Source organism: Meleagris gallopavo, chromosome 1 (assembly GCF_905368555.1).
Source record: "Meleagris gallopavo chromosome 1, MGAL_WU_HG_1.1, whole genome shotgun sequence".
NCBI classification, from domain to species: Eukaryota; Metazoa; Chordata; class Aves; order Galliformes; family Phasianidae; genus Meleagris; species Meleagris gallopavo.
This window is the reverse complement of record NC_139404.1, coordinates 49,720,877-49,745,416: the sequence shown is the minus strand read 5'-3', so window position 1 is coordinate 49,745,416 and position 24,540 is coordinate 49,720,877. Positions and strand designations below refer to the sequence as shown.

The 24,540-nt window shown below is 45.9% G+C and overlaps 1 protein-coding gene across 2 annotated transcripts in view; it reads left to right on the top strand.

Moving 5' to 3' along the window:
- Positions 1-20,251, top strand: part of CACNA1I (calcium voltage-gated channel subunit alpha1 I) — a 151,131-nt gene extending 130,880 nt beyond the window's left edge. Inside the window, exons 24-36 of one of the 2 annotated variants that reach the window (XM_031554341.2) lie at positions 332-524; positions 1,592-1,743; positions 3,334-3,443; positions 4,018-4,151; positions 4,598-4,668; positions 8,589-8,667; positions 9,230-9,351; positions 9,828-10,166; positions 10,795-10,941; positions 15,056-15,172; positions 15,515-15,680; positions 16,534-16,730; positions 19,103-20,251. In XM_031554341.2, coding sequence (XP_031410201.2) covers positions 332-524; positions 1,592-1,743; positions 3,334-3,443; positions 4,018-4,151; positions 4,598-4,668; positions 8,589-8,667; positions 9,230-9,351; positions 9,828-10,166; positions 10,795-10,941; positions 15,056-15,172; positions 15,515-15,680; positions 16,534-16,730; positions 19,103-19,798 — 2,523 coding nt within the window. In that variant the 3' untranslated portion in view covers positions 19,799-20,251. Of the gene's footprint in view, positions 1-331; positions 552-1,591; positions 1,744-3,333; positions 3,444-4,017; positions 4,152-4,597; positions 4,669-8,588; positions 8,668-9,229; positions 9,352-9,827; positions 10,167-10,794; positions 10,942-15,055; positions 15,173-15,514; positions 15,681-16,533; positions 16,731-19,102 lie in introns of both variants that reach the window. The other variant, XM_085226112.1, reaches the window with a different exon arrangement.
- The last annotated feature ends 4,289 nt before the right edge of the window (positions 20,252-24,540 follow it).

Genomic DNA, 24,540 nt, shown 5'->3' with positions numbered 1-24,540 from the left:
GCTTTAATACCCCGTAAGAAGAGACTGTTGGGCTGCTGCCTGCTATAACACTACTCCTCCATTGCTAAGGCTATGATCTTGATAGTGCTGGTATAGGCATCTGCCATTGGCTGCACAGCTGTGGGCCTGAACCTTGGATTTGACGCTCTATTTACCTCTGAAACTCTGCACAAAATGCACTACTGTCCATAGTTCTTGCTTTTCCCATCCCACTCCTCTCATTTTCATAATTCCATCCCACCTTCTCAGCAGCCAGTCATCGTGGCTGTACCCATCCCTATCATTTCTGTACCAACACCCATCTGATCATAGCCTTTCTGTTCTTCTCCAGCCAGTGACCAACAACAACCCCTGGATGCTCCTCTACTTCATCTCCTTCCTCCTCATTGTCAGCTTCTTCGTGCTCAACATGTTTGTGGGGGTAGTGGTGGAGAACTTCCACAAGTGCCGACAGCACCAGGAGGCTGAGGAGGCCCGCCGGCGAGAGGAGAAGCGCCTGCGGCGCCTGGAGAAGAAACGAAGGAGTAAGGCACAGCCTAAATGTTTGGTTGGTTCGTAGGCCAAGGTTTTCTGAGAAAAACCTTCTCCTCTTCCTTTTCTTTCTTGATGGGCCGGTCTCTAAAATGCATCGCTTGTGGCCGTGCTCTGAGCCTTCCTCCTTGCGTCACTGCCGCCCCGCTATGCACCACACCAGTGGTCTGGGGAAGAGGGGGTGGCTGATGAAGTCTGTTGGGAAGCTGTGGTGCTGGAGAAGCCATGAGGTTTTAGCATCCAGTCCCCAGGGAAATAAAGTGTACCAAAAATATACCGTGTACATGCTGGTATGCACTGTCAGCACAGGACATACACAGTTCAGTAGACCTCCTGGGCTTCATGCAACCTCAACTAGTGTTAGGGAGAAGACTGAAGTTATCCTTTGTGTTTAAACCAAAATTTCAAGAAAAGAGAGAGGAAAAAAAAGAGGAAGACACTTGTGTTTTGTTCCTGGCTCTTTCCGTTAGTGTTGCAGTGTTACTTCTTGGAGTCCCAGGCCCTCTAAAGTGAAGTAAGCCCTCTTCCTGGTTTATCTGTCCTCTTCTGTATTACTTTTAAACAAAAATTGCAAAAGCATACTTGCCCCTAGGTATCTTCCCTACTACCCCAGACTGATGGTATTCTTCCATTCACAGCCCATAGGCATGCTTTCCCTTCCTCTGCTCCAGTTTTACCTCTCTCTTGTGACACCCTGGGGCCTCTCCTGGAACCATCTGCTCCCTTTTATCATTTATGATCTTAATTTGTTGAGGCATGAAATGCTGATTTAGCACCATTCCCACAAACACAGACTGACAGATTTTAAGCATTCGTTTTCTTTTCTTTATTCCATTTATTTTTCTCCCTCCTTCTACTTTCCTCTTTTTTTGTGATTCATTTTTCTCCTATGCCCTCTTTTACCTATGCTTTTCTGTCCTTTCTCTCTCCTGCCTTCATTCCCTCGTCTTTAACATTTATTACCACTTTTATGCCTGCTTCCTCCTCAGTGTTTCTTACCCATCTCTCTCTTTCTTCCAATTTCCTCCTAACTCTTCCCATCTCCCTCTTTCCACTGAAGAGGCGCAGCGTTTGCCGTACTATGCTACTTACTGCCCCATACGCCTCCTTATCCATTCGGTCTGCACGAGCCACTATCTGGACATCTTCATCACTTTCATCATCTGCCTCAACGTGGTCACCATGTCCTTGGAGCACTACAACCAACCTGTGGTGAGTGAGATCATGGAGAGTAATTATGCTCTTTTGCTGCAGCTCTCTAATGCTCACTGTATACTAGAAGAGGTAGGATGCTTGTGTCTCTAAAAATACTGTTGAAGTGTTGCAAGAGTTAATGTAGTAGGCAGAGATATGTGAAGAGTTTGGTATGTGCTTAGAAAGGCAGCCCCACTTAGATATCTGTAATCACCTGAAATGAAGAGAAATTAGATATATAAGCAAGAGTAGGGTCCCTAAAAAGTTTTGTATAATTAGGTCTCTGTGCTTTACATTATTAATGAGATAAGTGGGTCACCCAAATTTAACTGCCTAGTCTACTTGGTATGTTTTCCCGGACCCTAACAAAAGGTGTGGTGGAAGCAGCAGTGCCCTGGGAGCTTCAGGCTTTGCATCAGATTTCAAAATGAAATTCCAGTTCTCCTGCCATATGATCTGAGATGTGAGGATTGGATTGGCTGGTTGTGTGGTCACCCAGCCACCTCTTTCCTGTAAGAGGAGCTGAAGGGGTAAAGCACTGAAAAGAGCCTCTCTCAGCTTCAGGAGTGTGATTCCCAGCAAAGGACATGGTGAGCTAAAGGAGTTTTTTACGTAGGCTGGAGAAGACCAGGTACCTCTCAGTGTTGTGGGCAAAGCCCTAGATGCTTCTGATAAAATAAAAGCATTCTGCTTACATCAAAGACGCTTTTTGCCTTTATATGTAGACAATGCATTCGTTACGATATTTGCACAATGGCATTTCAGTTTTCTTTTGAGGAGACTCGTAGTTTAGATGACACTTCTAGTACCTGAACAAATGCTGTCTAAGGTAGGTCAGGAACTGAATCTGTTATCATTCAGATATGTTGCCTAGTTCCTCTGTTTCTTGCCCACCTTTTGTCTCGCTCCTAGTGGTGCCCAGTTTTACTTTGCAGGAACTTCCAGCCCTTATCTGTTTCCACCCTTGTGTCAGACCTTTGCTTATGTCAGAACATGTCACTGGACCTTTCTTACTCCTCAGCTCCTTTCCCTGTAACACAGTCAGGCTCTGCTTATAAATCCTGTCCAACTTCTTTGAACCATTCCAGTATGAGGTGCCACCAGTGCTGCCCATTGGTCACACTGGTCCCTGGTGGTGGAGAAGCTCACAGCTGAAAGATGACTCGTGTTAGTCCCAGAACAAGGCACGCAGGAGCTTCCCCCCATTAGAGATGGCATTTATACATGACTGAAGAACAACCCTCCTGCCTCACTCCTTGCCCATAGCTAGGCCAATGCCATTAATGTGGTGGCATCCAGATGACGTGTGCTATTGGCTGAAGAGGAGGCTGATGAAACCTCAGTGGAATCTCCTTGCAATAGCCGCCTTCTTCCCATTATGCTGAGAAGTGTAGGAGAAAGGAGCAGTAACTGATCCCCAGAACAACATGGGGTGGAGGGGCTTGCTGATGGTTGCCTTCAGTAGGAGGCCTCCATGTTCAAGTATAGGGAGCATGGGGCATTTTCCCCATCCTGTAACGAATCACTGGCACTCAAGAGAGACCCCACAGGTTATGAACTTGTTGTTGCTCTTGCCTCAATTCTTCCACCCTTTCTTTCTGCTGACAGTCCCTGGAGACTGCTCTTAAATACTGTAACTACCTGTTCACCACTGTGTTTGTGTTGGAGGCAGTTCTCAAGCTGGTGGCCTTTGGTCTACGTCGATTCTTCAAGGACAGGTGAGCAAAGGGTTGTGTAAAACATTTCTGTGGGACAGCTGGGCATTGGGAGGAGACCTCGAGGATGAATCCCTATCTGGAATATAGTAGCAGTCCCAACTATCTCCTAGTTCTGCATAGCAGAGATACAATGCCTGGGCAATAATAAGGTTTGTCCAAGAACTGTCTTTTTGTTGGCATCTGCTAGTTAGGCTAGAAAGCAAAGTAGGTGGGCTTAGAAACTGCCAGTTTTTTCCTGCCCTTCAGGCAAACTGGGAACATGCTGAAGCAGAACGTATATAATGAAGCTGATACGAAGTAGTGAGGCCATAAAAAGCTGAGCCCATTAGTCAAAGCATAGCACCATAGTAACACAGCTCCATGCTTTCAGATCAGGCTGGTTTGCCTCTGGCTGCTCAGGCTGTGTGCAAAGTGAATCTCTGTTTGTCTGCAAAAGCCCATACAGGCTGACTCAGAGTGGGGCCTTGGATTTATACGTGAAGAAATGTTTAGGTTAAAGTGAAAACAATTCACTTTATTTGTCAGGGAAGTGGAAAACCTCTTTTCCATATTCTCTTTGATTTTTCTTCTTAAGGTGGAACCAGCTAGATCTGGCCATTGTGCTGCTGTCTGTCATGGGCATTACCCTGGAAGAGATTGAAATCAATGCGGCTCTCCCAATTAACCCCACTATCATCAGGATCATGAGAGTGCTGCGCATCGCCCGTGGTGAGAGAGGCACGGGCAGGAGGCAGGGATGGAGGTGGCCATGGGGTGGGACCCACAGCAGTGACTCACTGAGCAGCGGCTGTAGAGGCACACACTCCTGCTGTCCTCAGCCCTGGAAGCAGAGAATGGAAAGGAGTAATTGTGATACACATTGCTTGGAGAAAGAGGAATCTTGGCCAGAATGTGTCTGGGTAAAGAAGAAGCCTGATAGGCATGGGTGGCAGAAATAGTGTATTTAGCAAGGAGCAGATAGACTGGAGGAGAAGGAACTGGGAATATAAATTGCAAAGATGTGGGAATGTGGGGACAAGGGGTACATTTCAATTTTTCAAGGGCAAAGGAAATCAAGGCTTCTGTCTTGTTCTACTGCCATTAGTAAGGTATGCAAAAGGATGAACCTTCTGAGCTGAGTTTGAGTGACACTTCTCATGTTTTTCTTGTGACAGTCCTGAAGCTGTTGAAGATGGCCACTGGAATGCGAGCATTGCTGGATACAGTCGTTCAAGCCTTACCACAGGTAAAAACCACAAGCTTCCCCCAAAAATCTTTCTGCACTTTTTTTTTTCCCAAATGGTCAATTCTCTTGGTTTCTCAAAGGCAATGCCCTTTAGTGGGCAATATTGGTGGTAGGTGGACAGTTGGACTAGATGATCTTAGAGGTCTTTTTCAACCTAGGTGATTCTATGATTCTGGGTTTACTGTGGCATACACGTACCTGCCTGAAAGGGATGCACAAGTTTTAGTGTTAAGTCATGGGAATACGGCTTACCTCACATCCCAGTTTGCCAGTGGGTGAATGAAATAAATCTTGATCCTGGGTAAGGGCAGGATTCTTCCCACCATGTCTAGCTAGTGTCTGTCATTTGTTGTCTGTAAGAAAGGGAGAGCAACTGGCAGCCATTTCAGGAGGAACACAGGTCTCTGTCCTTCTCACCCTTCTCTGCATGTTCCCCCTATTCCCTCCTCTCTCTCACATGCATTCCCGTCACTGCTTTTCTTAGCCAGTGCTTCCCTCTTCCTGCTTTCTTTTCTTTCTTTCTCCTCCTGGATCCCTTCACAATTCTGAGCCTCTCATGTATGAGAAGCAGTGACGCGCTCTGTTGTGGCTCACGCAGCCGGCGGTTAAGTGTCTACCACAAGACAGCTAGACAGAAGGATTCCATGAGCTGTGAGCAGCAGCTGTTCCTGAATGAGATGCTGACTTTACATAGGCTTCGAGCCTAGTGAGAGGATCCTTTGTGATGGAGAAGTGACCTGGGAGACTATTCCCTTTCCTTGGGGATCCTTGAGAGACAATTGTTAAGCAAGCACTAACGGCACCAAGTTTCTCTACTGATCACACATCAGATATTTCCCTGGCAGGCCCTGAACAGGCAGCTATCTTGCATGATATCAAAATGTACGGGGGTTTGTCAGTTGCTTTATCAGCGAATGTGCCAGTCTCCATGAGTGGCAAGGAGCTGAGAATCAATCTGAAAACAGCATGAGTAGTTTCATAAGGAGTTTACCTCTGATGTTAGTGGCAGACAGAGATGTCAATCTGAATTAGAGAAAACCTATAGTATGAAATCCAGGGGAAATTCTGTGATCTTTCCTGAATCCTGAGCACTGTCTGATTCCCCAGTCTTTTTTATTTTACAGTAATAATTTGTATTTTTGTAGAATGTTAATGATATAACTCACATCTAGGCTATATAACAGCATCCTTTGTCATCCAGGGTAGTTTGGAACTGAGATACACTGAACAATGTAAAAATTGAAGTGTTCTTGTTGGAGGCAGCTTGGTGCCCCTGAAGTTTATTAGTTCTGGCTCCGCTGCGCTAGACTGGCTCAGTGCAGTTCTTCTGCAAATTGCTCTTCTCCATTCCAGGAGCCACAACTACTGTTCAGCTCAGGCAAGGATCTGAAATGGAGCAGATCTCCAGATCCAAAGAAGAATCATAGAACCATTAAGGCTGGAAAGAATCGCAGAATCATAGAATGTTTTGGGTTGGAAGGGACCACTAAGATCATCTAGTCCAACCATCAACTCATCCCTGTGACCACTCTAGACAATGTCACTCATGTGACATCTCCCCTTGTTTTGAATACCTCTACGGGTGGTGGGGTGGTGGTAGCCCATGCCACTGCAGCACACTGTTTCAGGGAAGAAAAAAAAATTCCAAATATCCAACATCTGCTGATGTGGTGCATTTGCTCTGCAGCCCGGATAAATACACACAGATAGTACGAGCTGGCTGAAGTGTGTTCAGCCCTCAGTAAAAGGATTCTGTGGTATATTTGCAGTTAAATGGTAGAACTCAACTTCTACCCTTAAAATATAGTGAATAAACAGGAGAGGGAGAAATGATAGAATCATTGGAGTTAGAAGGGACCTTTCAAGGTCATCCAGTCGAACTTCCATGGAACTGTTCATATCTCATGAAAATGTTTGTATCCATGTCACGCAGAGAAGCAGAGTCATCAGACATTGAAGGGTTTTTCTCAGGATGGCAAAGAGTGCAGCTGGAACTCAGTTCAAACCCTGCTCTGAGCCACAAACCACAAGGATATTCTTCCATGCTTTACAAATTCTTGCTTTTCTTCCTCACAGTCACCTCCAGACCCTTTTCTAACCAAGATGATCTGTCTTTTGGAGGTCATTAATATCTGCCATGATATCCTTCACAAACATATGTCTGAAGGTCTGGCTTCTAGGTATTTCCTGGAAGGTAAAAGTGAATAGTGCTATCTAGTATCAAAGCCTATGACCAATCCAGTTCCTATTGACTGGATTTTGCTTCCTTCTATAATGGCTTGCTTTCACTTAATAAAGTTATATAACCAATAGATCAAAAAATCACTCCATAGTTAAACCTGTGTCAAAATCTGCACACAAAGCAGGGCTAAAATCCCCCACTTTCACTGTTAAAAATTGCATTTTGTCTCCATATTTTACACACTGAGTCTTCAGGGGACAACTGAATTATCTGTAATATTATTCTCCAAGATTTATTGGCTTTGCCAAGAGAAGCAGTTTAAAATAAGCTGTCCTTTCCCTTGTGCTTTTTCCTCATTTCAGTCCTTCTCTTTGTGTTGCTAAAGCACAGACTCACACCAGGGATTTTGGCTTGCTAATGACATATAAGGCATCTCCAGTTGTCCTGTTCCAATTCTCTTCCTTTCTCTGTTATACTGCAACAATTCTTAATACTGAATAGAGCTTTAATTTTGGAGCCCTTTGGAAATTTAGTCCTTAGCTAAATTTTATTAGCCTCCTTTCTTTTAATGCCCTATAGACACAGACACAAAGGTGTGTGTTCAGAGCATTTACTATGGTGTCCAATTTAGTCATCAGAAATAATTCCTTCTACTGCATGTGTAGGGAGCCAGAATCTGGCAGCCCAGAGGAGTGGGTGTGCTGAATCATTCATTTCTTGCCTGAATTTGGATTTCACAGCAGTTGCAATGACTAAATTAGGTTCCTGAAGTAGATGATCCTAATAAAGGCCCAGCGACCACATGCACTCACAAGCATTCAGATCAGATACTATTCAGGTTTCAAAAAACACTGAATACCAGGTCCTTAATTCCCCACCTCCCTTTGCCCCACCCACATTAGTGATGTGCTAATTGTTACTAGCATTTTCAGCCTGCCACTTTTAAAACTGCTCTCCACATATAATTCATATGCCCCACATGCTGGGATGCAGGAGATTCAGAGGCAGAGCAGTGATTTTGGAAAGTGAGAATATGGGGGCAGCGCACATTGTTGGTTGCTACTTTTGTGTACCATGGAGCAGCAATCCTCCCATTGTGGAGTTTCTAAAACATCAAATGCTGGAAGCCCAGAAATCAGGTTTTGCTACATTTTTCACAGGATGCAGAAGAAGCTCTGCTTCCCCTCTTCACTCTTTTGTAGTCTCTTCTCCTTCTCTCCTCTCCACACAATTTAAAAGAGGCTCTTTATCCATCTTCTTTCCCATCTCCCTCCCCAAGCCCTGCTCAGCCCTCCACATATGGAGGGTTGTATCCCTGTCTCCATCTCTCTGGAGCTCTGCTCCAAGTATAACCTTGGGGAATTTACACAGCGTGGTGGGGCATGTAGCACTGCAGCTTTCTGTGTGCTGTTATCCATAGATTGACTCTCACTTAGTCAAAATGGGTTCATTTCTCTGAGCTCCTGCTCCAATATGCCTGCATTCACCTGACCAGCAATTGTACACTTTGGTCAGTACTGGCTAGAAACAGCATCCTTTGAATGTGCTGGCGGATCTTGTTCCATGGATGGCATAGTCGCTGGTGATTTCCAAGGTTACTGAGCAATTGTTTTGTTGCATTTGTATCCTGGGAATCTGTAGCTCTACTCTCCTGGCTTTGGAAGACAGAAACTAGTGTGAGTGCAATTCACGCTTGCCTGTTCAGATGAGGTAGGCTGACTATGCTGTTTGCTTTCAGGTGGGGAACCTTGGACTGCTTTTCATGCTACTCTTTTTCATCTATGCTGCTCTAGGAGTGGAGCTCTTTGGAAAACTGGGTAAGTCTCAAGCAGCCTGTGCTCTGGTGTGAGCTACAGATCTGCTGGGAGTTTTTTCAAGCTCAGTACTCGTTCAATAAAGGGACTGAATTATTCATTGTCCTTCATTCTCCTTTTTGTGAACTTGACATAAGCAGAATTTCTTTCTAAAATGTGATTGTTCTAACAGCTTAAAAGAACAAAAGTAGTTTCTAGTATTTCTTTCATTCTTAAACCTTCAGTTTTTCTTCACTGCATTCTTGGGTAATGCAGTAAGGCTACAAAAAGAAGTCAGTGAAAGCTTACTCATGTCTCTTGCTGTGGAATATTGATCATGGAGAAAGGCAACACAGTGATGTGTTGGGAAGGTCACCCAGAGCGACTGAGTTACACCACCAGTAGTGATTTTTTGACAGCAGTCAAGTGTTGTTGGGCAACAGCCCACTGACTGGCATGGTGCTGAGGCCGTTAGCTTAGGCCTGCAGGTTGTGAGGAGCCTGAAGTCCCCTTCCCCAGCTCCTGCTGTTGATCTCAGAGCATGTGGTGTGTCCCCCGTTGATAGCTGTGATCCCCGTTCTTACAGTATGCAACGATGAGAACCCCTGTGAAGGAATGAGCCGTCATGCTACCTTTGAGAACTTTGGGATGGCCTTCCTCACACTCTTCCAGGTGTCCACGGGAGACAACTGGAACGGAATCATGAAGGTAACTGGTCAGGGGGACGTGTGAGAAATTCTGACCAGAGCTCAGATCAGCAGTGTTCGTTGCTTTGGTTGGAAAGGGGGAGGAGCACAGGAACTGAGTTGCTAGATAGAAGGAAAGTTCTCTGCAAATATATGGTACTTTTGAGTGCGATGTGAGAGGGCAGAACTGCACAGCATCAATTCACACACCTGGGGCCACAGTGGCAGAAAAATGCAATGATCTGAAGGACTTAATTCTGTAGACCTTTGGGCATACTTGCTCTGAAGCAGAGAGCACAAATTGCATCTCATGATCAGATAATGTCCTTGATTCTTTGAGGACTTCGTGATTCTAGAGGCTGTGAAGTGATAGAACCACTGCTCTGCTCTTTCCAGTGGCATTGGTGTTTTTTGACAAAAAGATCAGACAAGCTTGCATTCTTACTTTAGTCCTTCCTTCCTTCCATCGTTCCCTCTCAAACCCAACTTCCTCTCAAGGATACCTTACGCGACTGCAGCCATGATGACCGGAGCTGCCTCAGCAACCTGCAGTTCATCTCCCCACTGTACTTTGTCAGCTTTGTGCTCACAGCCCAGTTTGTCCTCATCAATGTGGTGGTAGCTGTTCTCATGAAACATCTGGATGACAGCAACAAGGAAGCCCAGGAGGATGCAGAGATGGATGCTGAGATTGAGCTGGAATTTGCGCATGGACTGTGCTCCCGCAAGTCAGGCTCCTCCAAATCAAGGCAGGGAAAAGGAGCAGGAACAGGAGGCGGTGGTGGAAGAACAGAGCCTGAAGGACGTATGTGCACGAGATGCTACTCTCCTGCCCAGGTGGGTACACCTTTGAGCTTACCAACCAGACTGCAACAAGTGGCTGTGGGGAGAAGCCAAGGGGCCTAGATGCTTGAGGGCTTAGCAGTAGCAGGCAGACTCTTCCACTTCAGGGTGACAGATTTGCTTTCAGCAGTAGACTTTTGAGTTGGTAGCATTGTGAGGAGGCAAGGATGTAATAGCAGCAGGTCCTGTAGCACTGCTCGGCAGCTCACTGGCATCATAATGTAGGATCCTGAGGGTCAGCAGAAGAGGGATGGAGCAGATTAGCTGAAGCTGTGTTAGGAGCAAATTTGAGAGGGGAACTCAGGAGAAAAGAGAAGGGGAAATGGCAGATGGAGTGAAGCACACCAGCGGAGCTGGAAGGGAGGTGTGAGCAGTGCTGGGCTGCGCTGACAGTGAGTGAAGGCAGTCCATCCTTCTTTTTTGCATTGGATTTTGGCACCTTTACACACCCTAAGGAGCAAATGCTCCCCCTGTGACCCTGTGCAAGTACCTGCAGAACAAGATACTGCTCCAGATGAGTCAGGGTGGAGAATCCAGCCCCAAATTCACAAGGAACTTTGAAACAAAAGCTCGGCATTCTGAAAATGATTTCTCCCATCCTCCCCCCTTTCTTGTCCCCTAGGAGAACTTATGGCTGGACAGTGTCTCTTTAATTATTAAGGACTCCTTCGACGGGGAGTTAATGATCATCGATAACCTATCGGGCTCCGTCTTCCATCATTACTCCTCGCCGGCCATGTGCGAGAAGTGTAACCATGACAAGCAAGAGGTAACCTGCGTACGAGGATGCGTGAGGGGACTCTTTCCCCAAGACCTGCACATCCACATTCACATGCCCGCAGGATATCCAGTGTGTGCTCCTGGCTGTAGTTTGTGTAGGCAGAGGGCTTGGCCTGTGTTTGTCATCTATCATGTGCTGCTGAGACTGCCTTTGGTATGAGCCTGCCCTCCTTAGCCATGGGGGATGTTGGAGGTGGTAGAAATCTGAGATGTACCATGGTGTAGGTCAGGAGGGACTGACTGAGATGTAGATGAAGACAACATTGTGTTCAGTTCTGCAAGAAGAACAGAGGTTGGAGCTCACGGTGTAGAAAGAACTGGAAGGTTCACACTCCAGTAATAGCACTTGGAGACAACTCAGAGGAAGATTCTAGCATGTTGCATCTTCATTTGAAGCATGCGTTTACTTATTCCCCGCTGGGGAGAGTGAGCTATAAGCGCATGCTTACATGCTTTATTGAGTAGAGTTGCTGTCTGTGAGCCAGGATTGGTTTGTGGTTAAAACTGGTTAATGAGTTTGATAAAAACACTAAACAAAAATGAGCCCACTGAGAAAGTTTTAGATCCTCTTTTCTGGTGTAGATCCTGTTAGTTGACAAATGGGTTGCTGCTAAGAGCAGGACCGTAGATACTTTGGAGAACCACTTCATAAGCAATTTGTCTTTTCACGTTATAAAGCTTCACAGCAAAGTAGCCTGGGAGATGTTAGGTGAGAAATATAATTATTTTTTTCTCTGAAATCAATTTCTTATATTTAAGTACTATGGTCGTGATTAGTTTCATATCAGTAGCTGTTCTCATCTGTCAGTATATCACTACATCAACGGCAGTCTACACCATCTCCTTCCCCATAACTAACTTGATACGTTGCTCTTGCTTGTAAGGAAACCAGGAAAGTTGAGAAGAGAGCTCTTATTGGTAGATATCCACATTTGAAGATGACAATATTTCATTTGGCTTTGGACCCCTAGTTCTGATGCTTTACATTTTTTCAGTCTTTCAGCTATCTACTTATCCCAATAGCTTCCATTTGGAAGTATCAAAATGAGAAAATTGCTGTAGTTTCTCAATACTGCAACACTTAACCATGGATACTGCATTAATACTGTCAAATAACTGTTTTCAAATCATTGCACTTTCCAGTCCTTTATATAAGTCCTTATCTTCAGCAGTTGATGCTCAGCCTTCTCAGAAAAATAAGTCTTCCAAAGGTATTCCAGAATGATTGCCCTCAAATCAAGTCATTTGCAGCTAGTTTGCTGCATTTGAAAACCTTCCAGATAGTCTTCAGTATCCTGCTTGAGAATTAAGGCAACATCAATTTTCTTACCATCCCAGCTAGGAAACTGGATGGCAAAATCTTCAAATACAACCACAGCAAAGAGTTTAACAGAATAATCATTACCAAATAATTATTCTTAGTTCAAATTTTCTAATGGTTATTACAGAGCTATAAATTGATTTTCTAAATTGATATTTCACTGTATCTAAAATGTGGAATTGAAATGAAATTATCTATATCCATAGGAATAACTTCAATAGTGAAGAGTAGTTATTTTATTTCTCATTATATGAATCAAAGTGAAAGGTCAGGATTTTAAGTCATAGGTTGATTGTGATCTTCTCTTTGTATTTCACAGTGTGAAAACCAATGAGGAAATTCCAACAGAAAATCACAGCTAGACTTGAGCCCAGCACTAACACCAGCAATACACAGTCATTCATTAATCAGAGGATACTCAGGTGCATCAACATAAGCAGAGTTGTGCATTAGTACCAGTTGTACACTGCCAGAATGTACATTGTGCACATGGAATTGTACTGTTTTTATGTTGTCTTTTTCAGTACATGTGTTTTTTAACAAAACAGGATGTTGGCTGCACACCAAATCACCCTTAGCTTCGCCATTGTGAAAGTGATCACATTATCAGTAGAAAGGTTTTTTTTTTCCATTTCATTTGTAGTTTAATCCGAGAAGATGCTGAGCAGAGTGGATGAATGCAACACTTAAACATATGCTCAAGTTTTTAATATGTGTTAAGCTTTGTATTGCGTGGAGTACAAAGTGCTCAGTGTCCTTCTGAGTTAAACTGCTGACATCTTATTTTCAGACCAATTATTTGGAAGTTAAGGATTTTCCTAATCGTGGCTCTGCTTAAAAGATAGCTTATACCTGCAATGAGTTATTTTCTAAGGGATATGTGGTTCAGTGCCTGTGGTTGGTGTCTCAGGCAATTCATGCTTCTACTGAACATCCCATTAGCCCTGCACTGCCATTTGTTTCACTTTTTTTTTTTTCTCTTCATCTTTAGTTAAGAATATTTTTCAATATTCTCCAGGAATGGAAGCTACAAGAACATAACAGAATATTACTAACCTCTTCTTCTGTCATTTCTGTCCTTTCACTTTTGGGCTGGTTGACAGTTAGATGTGTGTATCAGTGGCTGATGGCATACTTAGCCAGTGAGCAGCAGTGAACTGTGTTCCTACACACACAGTTGATCTGCTCTTGACTTTGTTGATTGTGCTTTTTGTGTAGATCCCAAGCTGGCCAGAAATTGTGAGCAAGCGGTTCAGTGAAGAACAGCCAAATTCTGGCTTTTGTTGAAACCCTTTTTTATGGATGGAGAAGGGAGTCACAGATGTTGTCACATTTCAATTTCGCATTTCTACAAGCTGAAGGCTGTTCTGATGTAACAAGCACTTATGCAAGTAATGGATGAGTATGCACCTTAAATGGGACTGGATGAAGATGGTGTTTCTATACACAATTAATTGCTGACTGGTGGCTGTGTAGTGTGCTTGACATAACATCCTTGTAGGTTCTCTGGTGTGTGTATGCACCTCAAGCATCAAGCATTGGTTACTTTGAGCTCTCTGCATGGTTGAGTGACACCACGATCGAGAGTCAGAATAATATCCCAAATGTGGATGCTGTTTGTGCCCTTTATTTAAATACAGCTCTGTTTTTCCCTTTTGTTTATTCCAAATGCCTTATCCAAGGATGGAGACTCTTCCAGTCTCTGGCACAAGCCATTAAACTCCCAGCTCAAAGGAGTCATGTCTACAAATATTCCACCTGCTCTTACAGCATAGAAGCTGTACCCAGTTCTTGCGAACAAAAACACAAGAAAGGACAAAATTACTGCCCAGGAAGAAAGCTCTCCTGATTGAGACAACCTGGAATATAGCTGTTCAGTCAGATGCTGGTGGTGGGAACTGATGGGACTTTAGAGACCAGCTACAGAAAGTCAGAGAAGCATTAAGGTTGGAAAAGACCATTAAAATAATCTAGTCCAGTAAGTTGAGCACAAGACAAATAGAGTGGCTGCTTAGGCTACTAGAAAAAGGAGTATTGTAAGACAAGATCTGGCAGAGGGGAATTGTAAGCTTGCAGGAAAGGTGGGAGAGGGGTGTGGTGGTATGAGACAGGCCAAATGATGGAGAAAGCTCAGGCACAGGGCTAGAGCAAAGATGAGTTTCATGGATGAGAAAGATGCATAGTCAGACTTGGTTTCAGAAATCAAGAGAGAATAGTACAGAGTGGGCTGGAGGGGTTAATTTAGGGTTGGAGTACAGGAGGGAGGGTGGTGTTAGCTGAGATTAGAGATGAAATAGAAGATGCAGGGAGGCTGGAGGGAGGTGGGATTTCAGTGATGAAGGTAAGAGAACACAAAAAGCATGATACTGGCATGGACTGCAAGAGGCATGACTATCTCTGGAATGAAAGCATCTTTGTGTTGAAGAGGGCTGTCCTTGGCACCTTCAGAGACGGGTCTATTCCTCATCTCTCTATAGAGCAGACTGCCTTGTCACCAACCTGAGGGAGCCCTGGGACAGATTCGGGACTCCTTTCTACAATACTGGCATTAGGAGATCATGGATTGGAGATGGGCTGCTTGCAGATTCTGTGTTCAAGCTTCCTTAGAAAGTGGATTCTTCTGTCCAGCCCAAATTTGGGTTAGGCAGAACCTGATGTATCCAAGGAATATAACATAAAATTCATCTCGGGCCTACAGGCTTTTTCTTATCCTTCATAAGCAGTGTGACTGCTTGAAATGTGGGCTCTAGACATCTGATGACAGCTCCTTCCCTTCCTGCAGGTCCAGCTGGCTGAAATGGAAGCATTATCCCTCAATTCAGACAAGTCCTCTTCCATCCTTCTAGGAGATGAGTCAGATAATCGCAGCACTTCTCAGCTGAGTCCTAAGGAGACCAAGGTTAGCCTCAGGTGCTCATGGGCATGTTGCACTGTATTTCTGTCCCTGCTCCTCAGAAGTGCTCTGTGTTCATCCGTATGCCCCTGCTGAGGAATATAAAAGTTGGTCACTTTTCAAGAGTTTCTCCATAGAAGACAAAAAAGGGATGTATGTTTTTGAATGTTCTCTTCATCACTATTAATAACTGCCTTTGAATGACCCTGAATTTAAAGGATTTGAGTGTGAAATATGAGCATGTTTTAGCTAATTCATAGGAACCTTCAGAGACCTTTCCTGACAAGTCTGCTCTGTGATTTGCCGTTAAATTTCACCAGGTTTTGTCTTTATTTTTTTTTTTTCCAGGACGGCCAGGACAGCCCTGACTCCACTGAGGCAGGAGATCTAGGGGAATGCTTGCTTTCAATATCCAGCACAGATGGCTCCACAAACCCAGACAGTTACCTGTGTGAAATAGAGAAAACTCCTTTCAACTCAGTCCAGTCTTGGCTAAAGCATGAAGGTACCAAAGGTGAGAACAGCTCTCATCATTCCCCAGGATTGTGTGGATTGGTTCAGCTTATCTTCCTTCTTCCTGCGAGGAATGGAGGTAATGTGAGGCAGGGTTACACTAACAAAGAATTCATTTCAGTTCACCAGTCCTCGAGAGTGAAGATCATTTCCTTTTTCAGCTGGTAGATCTTACACACTCCTTCAGACTTGCCAGTGTGAAGCATCATGAAAAAGCTGCTTCCTATTTGCAGTAGTGCACCTGCCTGTGGTCAGAGCAGAGTATCAAAGAGACGAAGGGACACAGGTTTCAGTGACGTGCCAGCTGGGTAACCTGTGTTCGCTCTGCAGGGTAGATTATTGCTATCCCATGAGACCAAGCTCCTTGGATAAAACCAAAGGGAACATTTAAGACATCTGCCCTTTGTGGAAGTCCCACTGTTCTACTCCTGAGCACAGGTTTCTTAAGCCACCAGTTTATTTATCTCCCTTCATCCCCTGCTTTGCAGAATCTGGAATGAAAGCCCTCTGGCAATGATATCTGGCTGAATCAAAGCCTTATGGCTCAGCTTTTCTCTCCAAGAGCAGCAACAAGAGAGGCAAGCTGGGCTGTTGCTTTACGGCTCTGAGCTGTGTTAGATCTATAGGGTCTGATGCAGGTTTTTGCTATTGTGCAGAAACTGTGATTCATTGTGTGAACTCTAGACTGAGGCTTCTTGGCTAGGAGTGTATGTTGTCAGATATCCTCTATACACTGGACTTGCAGGACTCTTAGTGTAACAGCAGCAAAGGCACCAAATCAAGGTGGAGGACTCCTGAACTTTTTTTTTTTCTTGTTTGTGTTCTCTTCCCCATTTATTTTGGTGTTTTCTCAGTCCCTCCCAGCCCCTTTTCTCCAGGTACATCTTGCCCTCTGTTACCTGTACCAGCAGAGTTTTTCCACCCAGCCATCTCTACTGCCCAGACAGGGCCTGAGAAGGTCTCATGTGCACATAACCTTCCTAAGATCTCTCTGCAAGGCTCATGGGCATCACTGAGGTCTCCGAGCGTGAACTGTTCACTTCTTCACCAGGTGAGGAACCCTACTTGCTTCTGCTTGGAAACCTTGATTTCCACATCACATGCAAAAATAGAGGCCTGAATAGGGAGGAAGGCAGACGAAGAAGAGAGGCCAGCTGTGGTCAGGGGCTGGGTGACTCTGATCTGACTTGGAAGAGCATAGGGAACCACAGTGTGTAGGAGGGCTGGGGAGGAGATAATTTTGTACAGCAAAGAAGGGTTGTATAGCTCTACCCCCTGAAATTACATACTCTTCTGCTTTGGATCAAAAAGCAGTCTGACAGCTGCAGCTAGCACCATGTAAATATGGAATCACATCATGTTTTAGCTCGCCCCTGGGCCCCATGCAACAAGTGCACTACAGCTACCTGTATGCATAGCAGCCACTGTGTGAGCCAGGGAGATGGCAGCCACACAACCACCTTGGTTTCACAGAATCACAGAATCACAGAATGGCCAGGGTTGGAAGGGACCTCAAGGATCATGAATCTCCAACCCCCCTGCCACAGGAAGGGCCACCAACCTCCCCATTCAACGCTTGACCAGGCTGCCCAGGACCACATCCAATCTGGCCTTGAAAACCTTCAGGCATGGGGATCCACAACCTCTCTGGGCAGCCTGTTCCAGTACCTCACCACTCTCTCTGTAAAGAACTTCCCCCTGATTTAGTCCAACCTAAATCTTCCCTCCCTCAACTTAAAACCATTTCCCCTTGTCCTGCAGTTATCAACCCTTTCAAAGAGTTCATTCCCCCTCCCCTCTGAAGGCTCCCTGTAGGTACTGAAAGGCTGCAATGAGGTCACCCTGCAGCCTTCTTTTCTCCAAGCTGAACAAGCCCAGCTCCCTCAGCCTGTCTTTGTAGGGGAGGTGCTCCAGTCCCCTGATCATCTTCGTGGCCCTCCTCGATTTTTCCTGGTGCTGTGGCTCTGGATCACATCCACACTCTGTTTCTGAGCTCTGTTTTCCCCTCGCCACTCAGCTCTTGCACCTCAGAAAGACACTGTCTCTCCCTCTGAAAAGGCATCTATTTCTCACTGAGAAGAAGAATAAAAGCACTGAGGGAAGATCAAGTGTCTCTGAATTGCAGAGGAGACAGAGACTGGAGTCCATCGGTGATCCCTCTTATTGTTCTTGGAAGTCACCCCATGAACAATTCCTGTTTCCAGGGACACTCTATTCCAGACAAGCTATAAAATAAAATCATGTGTTATCCAGTTTTCTGTGATAGACACTGTTAGCACAATACAAATGTGTATGAATTCATCAGGGATAAATTTAGTCTTGAGCTGAGGCCATTGATTTGTTGTGGTGTTGAAACTTCTCATATAAGTTTAGACATGAAGAAAAAGATCTCTGGAGATTGCATGGCACTGAAGGAAAAGTGCTGAGCCACTGTAAAGGAGAAACTGGTAAACTTCTCATTACGTGAGATAGACTGTATAGAATAGCTATGGTTCAGGAAATCAGATGACACTAAAAAGTGAGTGGTGCAGTCAATATGCTGGGAGGAAGCAGTGCCATCCACAGGGACCTGCACAAGCTTGAGAGGTGGGCCCATGCAAATCTCATGATGTAGACCACTTTCCTAAGAACAAATGAAGTGTGGGTTAAGTAACTAAGTACTGTCACACGGACATTAGGGTAATTTTCCCTTCCTCCTGAAAGGAGATTTGAGTTTTCTCCCCTAAATACAGCCACTTCTGCTTGTGCTAGTCAGAAAAATCTCTTTTCTCTCCCAAAATATTGCTGATTTTTTTAATGAGAGGAGGCTTCCTGAGGTCTCCGCAGAAGCCTATCTGCTTTCTGGCCAGCTGATGATTTTGATGTGCCTGCAGCCTGTCCATGTGGCAGGTTTACATGGACACCAAAGTAGTCCCGCTGCCTCCTGCAGTGACAGCAGAGCTCACAGACCCAGCATCCCTTCCCTCTGGTGGAGCATTTCAGGGGAGAGGAGAAGGTTCATCCTGGAGCAGAATGAGAGGGTGGTAGACATGGAACAAGTGGTCATGGCATTGAGTTTGCAGAAGTTCAACAGGCACCAACAGGCATGAAAAATGCTCTTAGCCATAGGCTCTGATTTTTTTGGTGGTCCTGTATGGAGCCCGGAGTTGGAATTGGTGATCCTTAGGAGTCCGCTCCAACTCAGGATATTCCATGATTCTGTGATTCTATGGAATCAAAGCTCAAAATATAGAAACTTTCCTCCCCCAGAAGGGAACATCCTTGGCATGCTGCTTTGGAGCAGGTTTCAGTTGGATTACAGTTGCCATTCCCACCAGAGGAGAGTGAGAGAAGAACTGGAGTTTATTTTCATAACTCAAATCATTTTGAAAAAATAGTCTTGCTACTCTTCCCATTTGAACATGGTGTGTTTTCACCCCCCAGGCTCCTGAGAGCGACACGTCACTGGACAGTCGGAGCAGCAGCTCGGCGGGCAGCCTGCAGACCACACTGGAGGACAGCCTCAACCTCAGTGATTCTCCCCAGTGTACCCTGGACCTCCCAGTGGCCCTGTGCCCCATGCCGGCTGCTGGCGACCAAAGACCCCTGGCAGCCCCCCTGTCCCCCACTTCCCGTCGCCGCGGTCTACGAGGCCGGGGGCTCTTCACCCTGCGCAGCATTCGTCGGCACCAGCGCAGCCACAGCAGTGGTGGGAGCACCAGCCCTGGTTGCACCCACCATGACTCCATGGACCCTTCGGATGAGGAGGGGGCAGGAAGCAGTTTGCGGGGTGGAGGCAACAACAGCGAGCCCTCGGAGACCCTCAGCAGCCTCTCACTGACCTCCCTTTTCTCGCCCCCACCACCAGGGCTGACGCTGGGGAAGAAGTGCAGCAGCACCAGCAGCCTCCACGCCAGCCCTTCGCTCCGCCGTCCCGCTGCCCACCACACCAAGCCCTTCTACACCGTTGACCCCAAGGGCTTCCTCTCCATGCCCTCCTGGGTGACGGACTTCTGCAAGGACACCCCTCCGCCAGTGCAAGGAGCAGAGCCCGACGGCCCCAGCAGACTGGGAACAGGGGAATGTAGCTCCCCGCTGCCGTCCGAGCTGGGCGATGGGGTCAGCAAGAGGAACAGATGAGGGTCCCTGGGGCGTGGGGTGTGCAGAGTCTTTGGCCACCGGCACGGGGAGCACATTTTGGCAGCTGCTCCCCAGCAGCGATTCCAAAGGATTTGGGGGAAAAAGAACCAGGCAAACAAAAAATTATAAATATATATATATACATAAATATATATATATATATATAGAATAAATACTCTGGTACTGTACCTCAGAGGCGTGGGAGAATGCAAGCAATACGGGAACAGTCCTGCCCTAGGGCAAGACCTGGACCATCACTGCAGAGACTACAGCAACAAGAAAAGGCCATGGGGCTGGGAGGGATAGGACCCTCCAGCCAGGCAACCTCTGCCTGTCAGCCATTTAGTTATATACATATACATATATAGAGAGAGATCAATTTATTTATTTTTTTTACTGAGAGATTATGAATTTCTGAAAGTGCTAAGGAGGACCAAGCGAATGGGGGCTGGAGGAGGTGCTATGCAGAACTAAAGAGGGTGGGAGAGCGGGGTGGGATGGAGGGAAGTGGGGTAAACAGCAAGGGAAGAGCACCCAGGGCTTGCCTCATGTTTCTGGGAACTTTCTTCTTATTCATGCTTCCATTTCAAACATTAAAAACTGTGGGCCAGGTCTTCAGGAGTAGCGTAAATTGGGCAAACAGTGATTGTGCTCTTCTGTTGGTACAGAGCAGTGGTGCTCTGGCTGGAGGGGATTCACTGCTGATTTACAGCAGGTGAAAAACAAACAACTGTGGAGTACAGGAAACAAACAGAGGTGAAAAGCCTGACTTTGAAGGGAGTGCGAGAGCACAGCAGGCATGTTCATGGGTGGAGGGGATGTGAGCTCCACAGTGCATTTGTGTGGCTGTTTTGTTGGTTTTCTGCTTTTCATTTTGTTCTAAAAGAAAAGAATTGCAAGGGTTATAGGGAAATCTGGAGCAGGAGAGGGAGGGGTGGGGAGTGGGGGGGTGGGGTAAAAAAAGGAAGGGAAATTGCACATTCATTTGCAGTAATTGTGATATTTTCTTTTAGAAGCCCAAAGGTGCAAAAACCATCTCTAGAGAAACCTATTATTTTTGTATCTATAGCTATATATATATATACACACACACACACACACACACACATATATATATATAAAGAAGACAAAAACTAGAATTTTAAAAAGGACAAATAAAAGCAAAGAGGGCTTCAACATAAATTGTAGTGGGCCCTCTGGCTGGATACCAACCCTGCCCCAAGTCCCAGCAGGAAGACCCTAAGAGAGCATCCTTGGCTCAGTGTCAGCTCTGTTTCTCCTCCAGCATCACCTCCATCCTCTGGCATTTTGCATTGGTGTTGCTGGGACAGACCCCTGCTCAGCAAACAACCGCAGATGTGAGGAGCAGAGAACACCAGCTGTGTGTGTATGTGGTGTGGCAGATGTGAGGGTGCTCGTGTGTGTTGCATACTGGCTGGCTCACTGCATAGTGAGAAGGGGAGAGGAAGAAGGAGGGTGTTATGGCTCGCCTTGTCCTACATCACAGGGCACCATCTGTATGCTGCGGGGTGGCTGTGAAGGCAGATCAACTCCTTGAACCAAGTCCTGCCTCAGGACCCAGGATTCAGTCCAGCAGATGTGATTCTCTCCCACGTGGCTGCAGAAGGATCTCCGGGGCCATGTCCCCTGCTCCCCTTCCAGCAATGTGACTGCACACATCTCTCCCTTGGCTGGGGCCAGCCTGCATCTCCCCTGGTTTTATACTCTGCCCAGGTTTGTGGGTAGGTAGGAAAGGGCATCAGAAGCTACCTAGGAGGGGGGCATAAAGACTTCCCATCCCTTTTTTTCCACCAGATAAAGAGGGCTGCTGCCACAAAGCTCTCCTTGCTGGCATTTGAAGCATTGCAGAGAGTGGGTGGCAACACCACAGACTTTCTAGTTTTATCATTACCTGTCTGATTACTAAGCTGCTGCTGCATCTTGCGAACTGGAATCGTAAATAGTAATCACATTGAATGGGACAAACAGTAGAAAGGAAAAAGATAATTGCTACATGGACTTGACTTATTATCTGAAAGGAGAATTTGTTGTCTTACAAGTGTGCACATTGACTGCGGGGAGGTCAGACCTATGGGCAGAGGACAGGAGAGCCCAGGTCCTTCTCCCTGCAGAAAGACTGCTGGTCTAGATTTATTAAAGCAATAATAAGGGTCTTTAAATGCCTTTTTTGCACTCGTCGTTCTTTGGGTGAGTCACCCCTGCCCACTCCCCCAGAGGCAGAGAGGAGAGATGAGGCACACAGAATCATAGAATGACTTAGATTGGAAGGGACCTAAAATGTAATTCAGCTCCAACCCCCCATAATTCATTCCCTGTCTTTGGGAAAGGAGGATGGTCAGTCCCAAAAACTGAACATCCAACTCAGTCTGCATGAGATTTCCAAAACAAATTTAAAAAAAAAACCTAAAAATATAAAATCAACCCAAGCCCTACATATCAACGTGTAGATTGTTTCCTGTAAGGTGGCCTTAAGTCCGGTTGGACAAGGTGATCTATCTCAGTAGTCTCTCCAACCTTAATGATACTATGATTCCATGATAAGGGGACTTGGAGGTAGGCCTCCATGGTGCTAGAAGCTCCCCTGCTATACTGTCACGATAGATACATGGCCTGCACTTGAGATAGTTGGGAGGGAAGAGGTGTCACACCTCAGGAAAAGGTCACCTATCAGCACTCTTCCCTCATTAAAGGGAATAAAGCCCCACTGAAGATGCAGGTGATGCTGAGACACATCTCAGCAAGTCTCTGCTGGCCTTTGTTCACCCGGTTGCTTTCATCACCACAACGTGAGCAAGCAGCAGGAAGGATAGATGGATGCCCAGGCTGAAGGCCTCAATTCCTCCTCAGAGGAGCTCAAATAATCTGCTTTCTCTGCAGAATCCCCTCAATTTGTTTTGCAAAGGTCCTTGAGTGTCTGCACCACTGCTGGTCATGGAGTGACTTACAGCCCTCAAGATATTATCTCCATTTATTCTCAGTGCCCTCTGGAAGTGACTTGCAAGGGGAAATCTTTGCTTCACTATTGTTTGGGGATCATGGCAGTCCTTCTGTGCCCTGTGAGGCCTCCCTTTCACCTCCTGCTGGGGTCATGCCACAGACTGCCTCCCTGCAAAGACTTTCAACCTGAGCCATATGACTTGAGCAGAAGGCTTCTGGCTTTGGAAGGAGGTTGCCATGGAAACAGAAGTCTAGGTTATCTTTAGAGAATATTTTGTCTCTCTCTTTTAATTATTTACCAACTGCTTGAAGGAGGAAACATCCATCCTTCCTAAGGAGGAGGACACAGGATGATAACACCCAGCAAGAGCCTCATGTATCTGCTGGGGCTTCCTGTGGTAGGGTGGGCTGCAAGCTTTCTCTCCTGTATTTCCCAGGTCTGCCCAGCTGTCAGCACCTGCAAAAACCTCCATCATTACCTGCCCACATTCCAGACAACACCTGATGGCAGCCTAGGATCTGCCCAGACTCCCATACTCCCACTTCCCAGCAGGGACCACTTTGCAGCAGCTTCTGTTTAGATGCTCCTTGCTATCACCAGCGCAAGATCACTCCTTTTTGTCCTACTGCCGCTTCATACCCTTCTCTCCCCTCCATTTGCCACCAAAAGCACCTCCTCACTCTGTTTGATGCAAAGTTCCTCCTTATGCTCACATACTTCTGCTTTGTCCTTCTTCAGCTTCTGCATTGCCAAGCTAGATGCATTTCACTGTTATCTTACCTTGCCATCCAGTTCATCATTTTTGCTAAGCCCTCTGTGTATATTTTGCCTTAGAATCGTAGAATCATTAAGGTTGGAAAAGACATCTAAGATCATCTAGTACAACCGTCAGCCCATTACCACCATGCCTTCTTTTTGGCCACGTGGGAACATTGCTACCTCATTTTCAGCTGGCTGTCAACTAACACCCCTAGATCCTTTTCCTCTGCTACAGGCTGTATTGCTGTATGGAGTGGTTGTGATCAAAGTGCAGGACGTAGCACTTGGTCTTGTTGACACCCATATAATGTCATCAGCCCACTGATGTAGCCTGTCTAGGTCCCTCTGTAGGGCCATCCTACTCTTGTTCGGATGAATACTTCCCCCAACATGGTGTCATCTGCAAACTTACTGAGGGTGTACTCAACCCCCTCATCCAGATCATCAATAAAGATATTAAAGAGGCTGGGTCCCTCTGGAGAACCTACCCCTGGAGAACACCTCTCATGATCTTATTGCCACATCCTTCAGTTCAGCTCAGTGTAGTTCATTGCAGCTGTAAAGCAGCACCCATCCAGAGTGGTTCCCACCTCTTCTTTCACCTAAACTCCTCATCTGCTCCAACCTGCTCATGAAAAATGCACCAGCATTCAATATTTTTTCTAAGCCCAGAGACCCTTTCCCAGAGCTGCTACATGAACAAGGTGTACTGCTGGAGTTACTCCTCCTGGCTCATCCATCTTCATATGTCTTTCTCATCCCGGCTACCATTAGGTTAAAAACATGAGAAGCACTAATCAGTGTGCACAGTTACTTTTCGTGGAAAGTCAGCAATGCTGTGCGTTTGGTGAGGTATTGGAACAGGCTGCCCAGAGAGGTGGTGGAGTCACTGTCCCTGGAGGTGTTCAAGAAAAGGGCAGATGTCATATTGAATGACATGGCTTAGAATGGTCATGGAGATGGGTTGATTGTTGGACTAGATGATCTTAGAGGTCTTTTCCAACCTTAACAATTTTGTGATTCT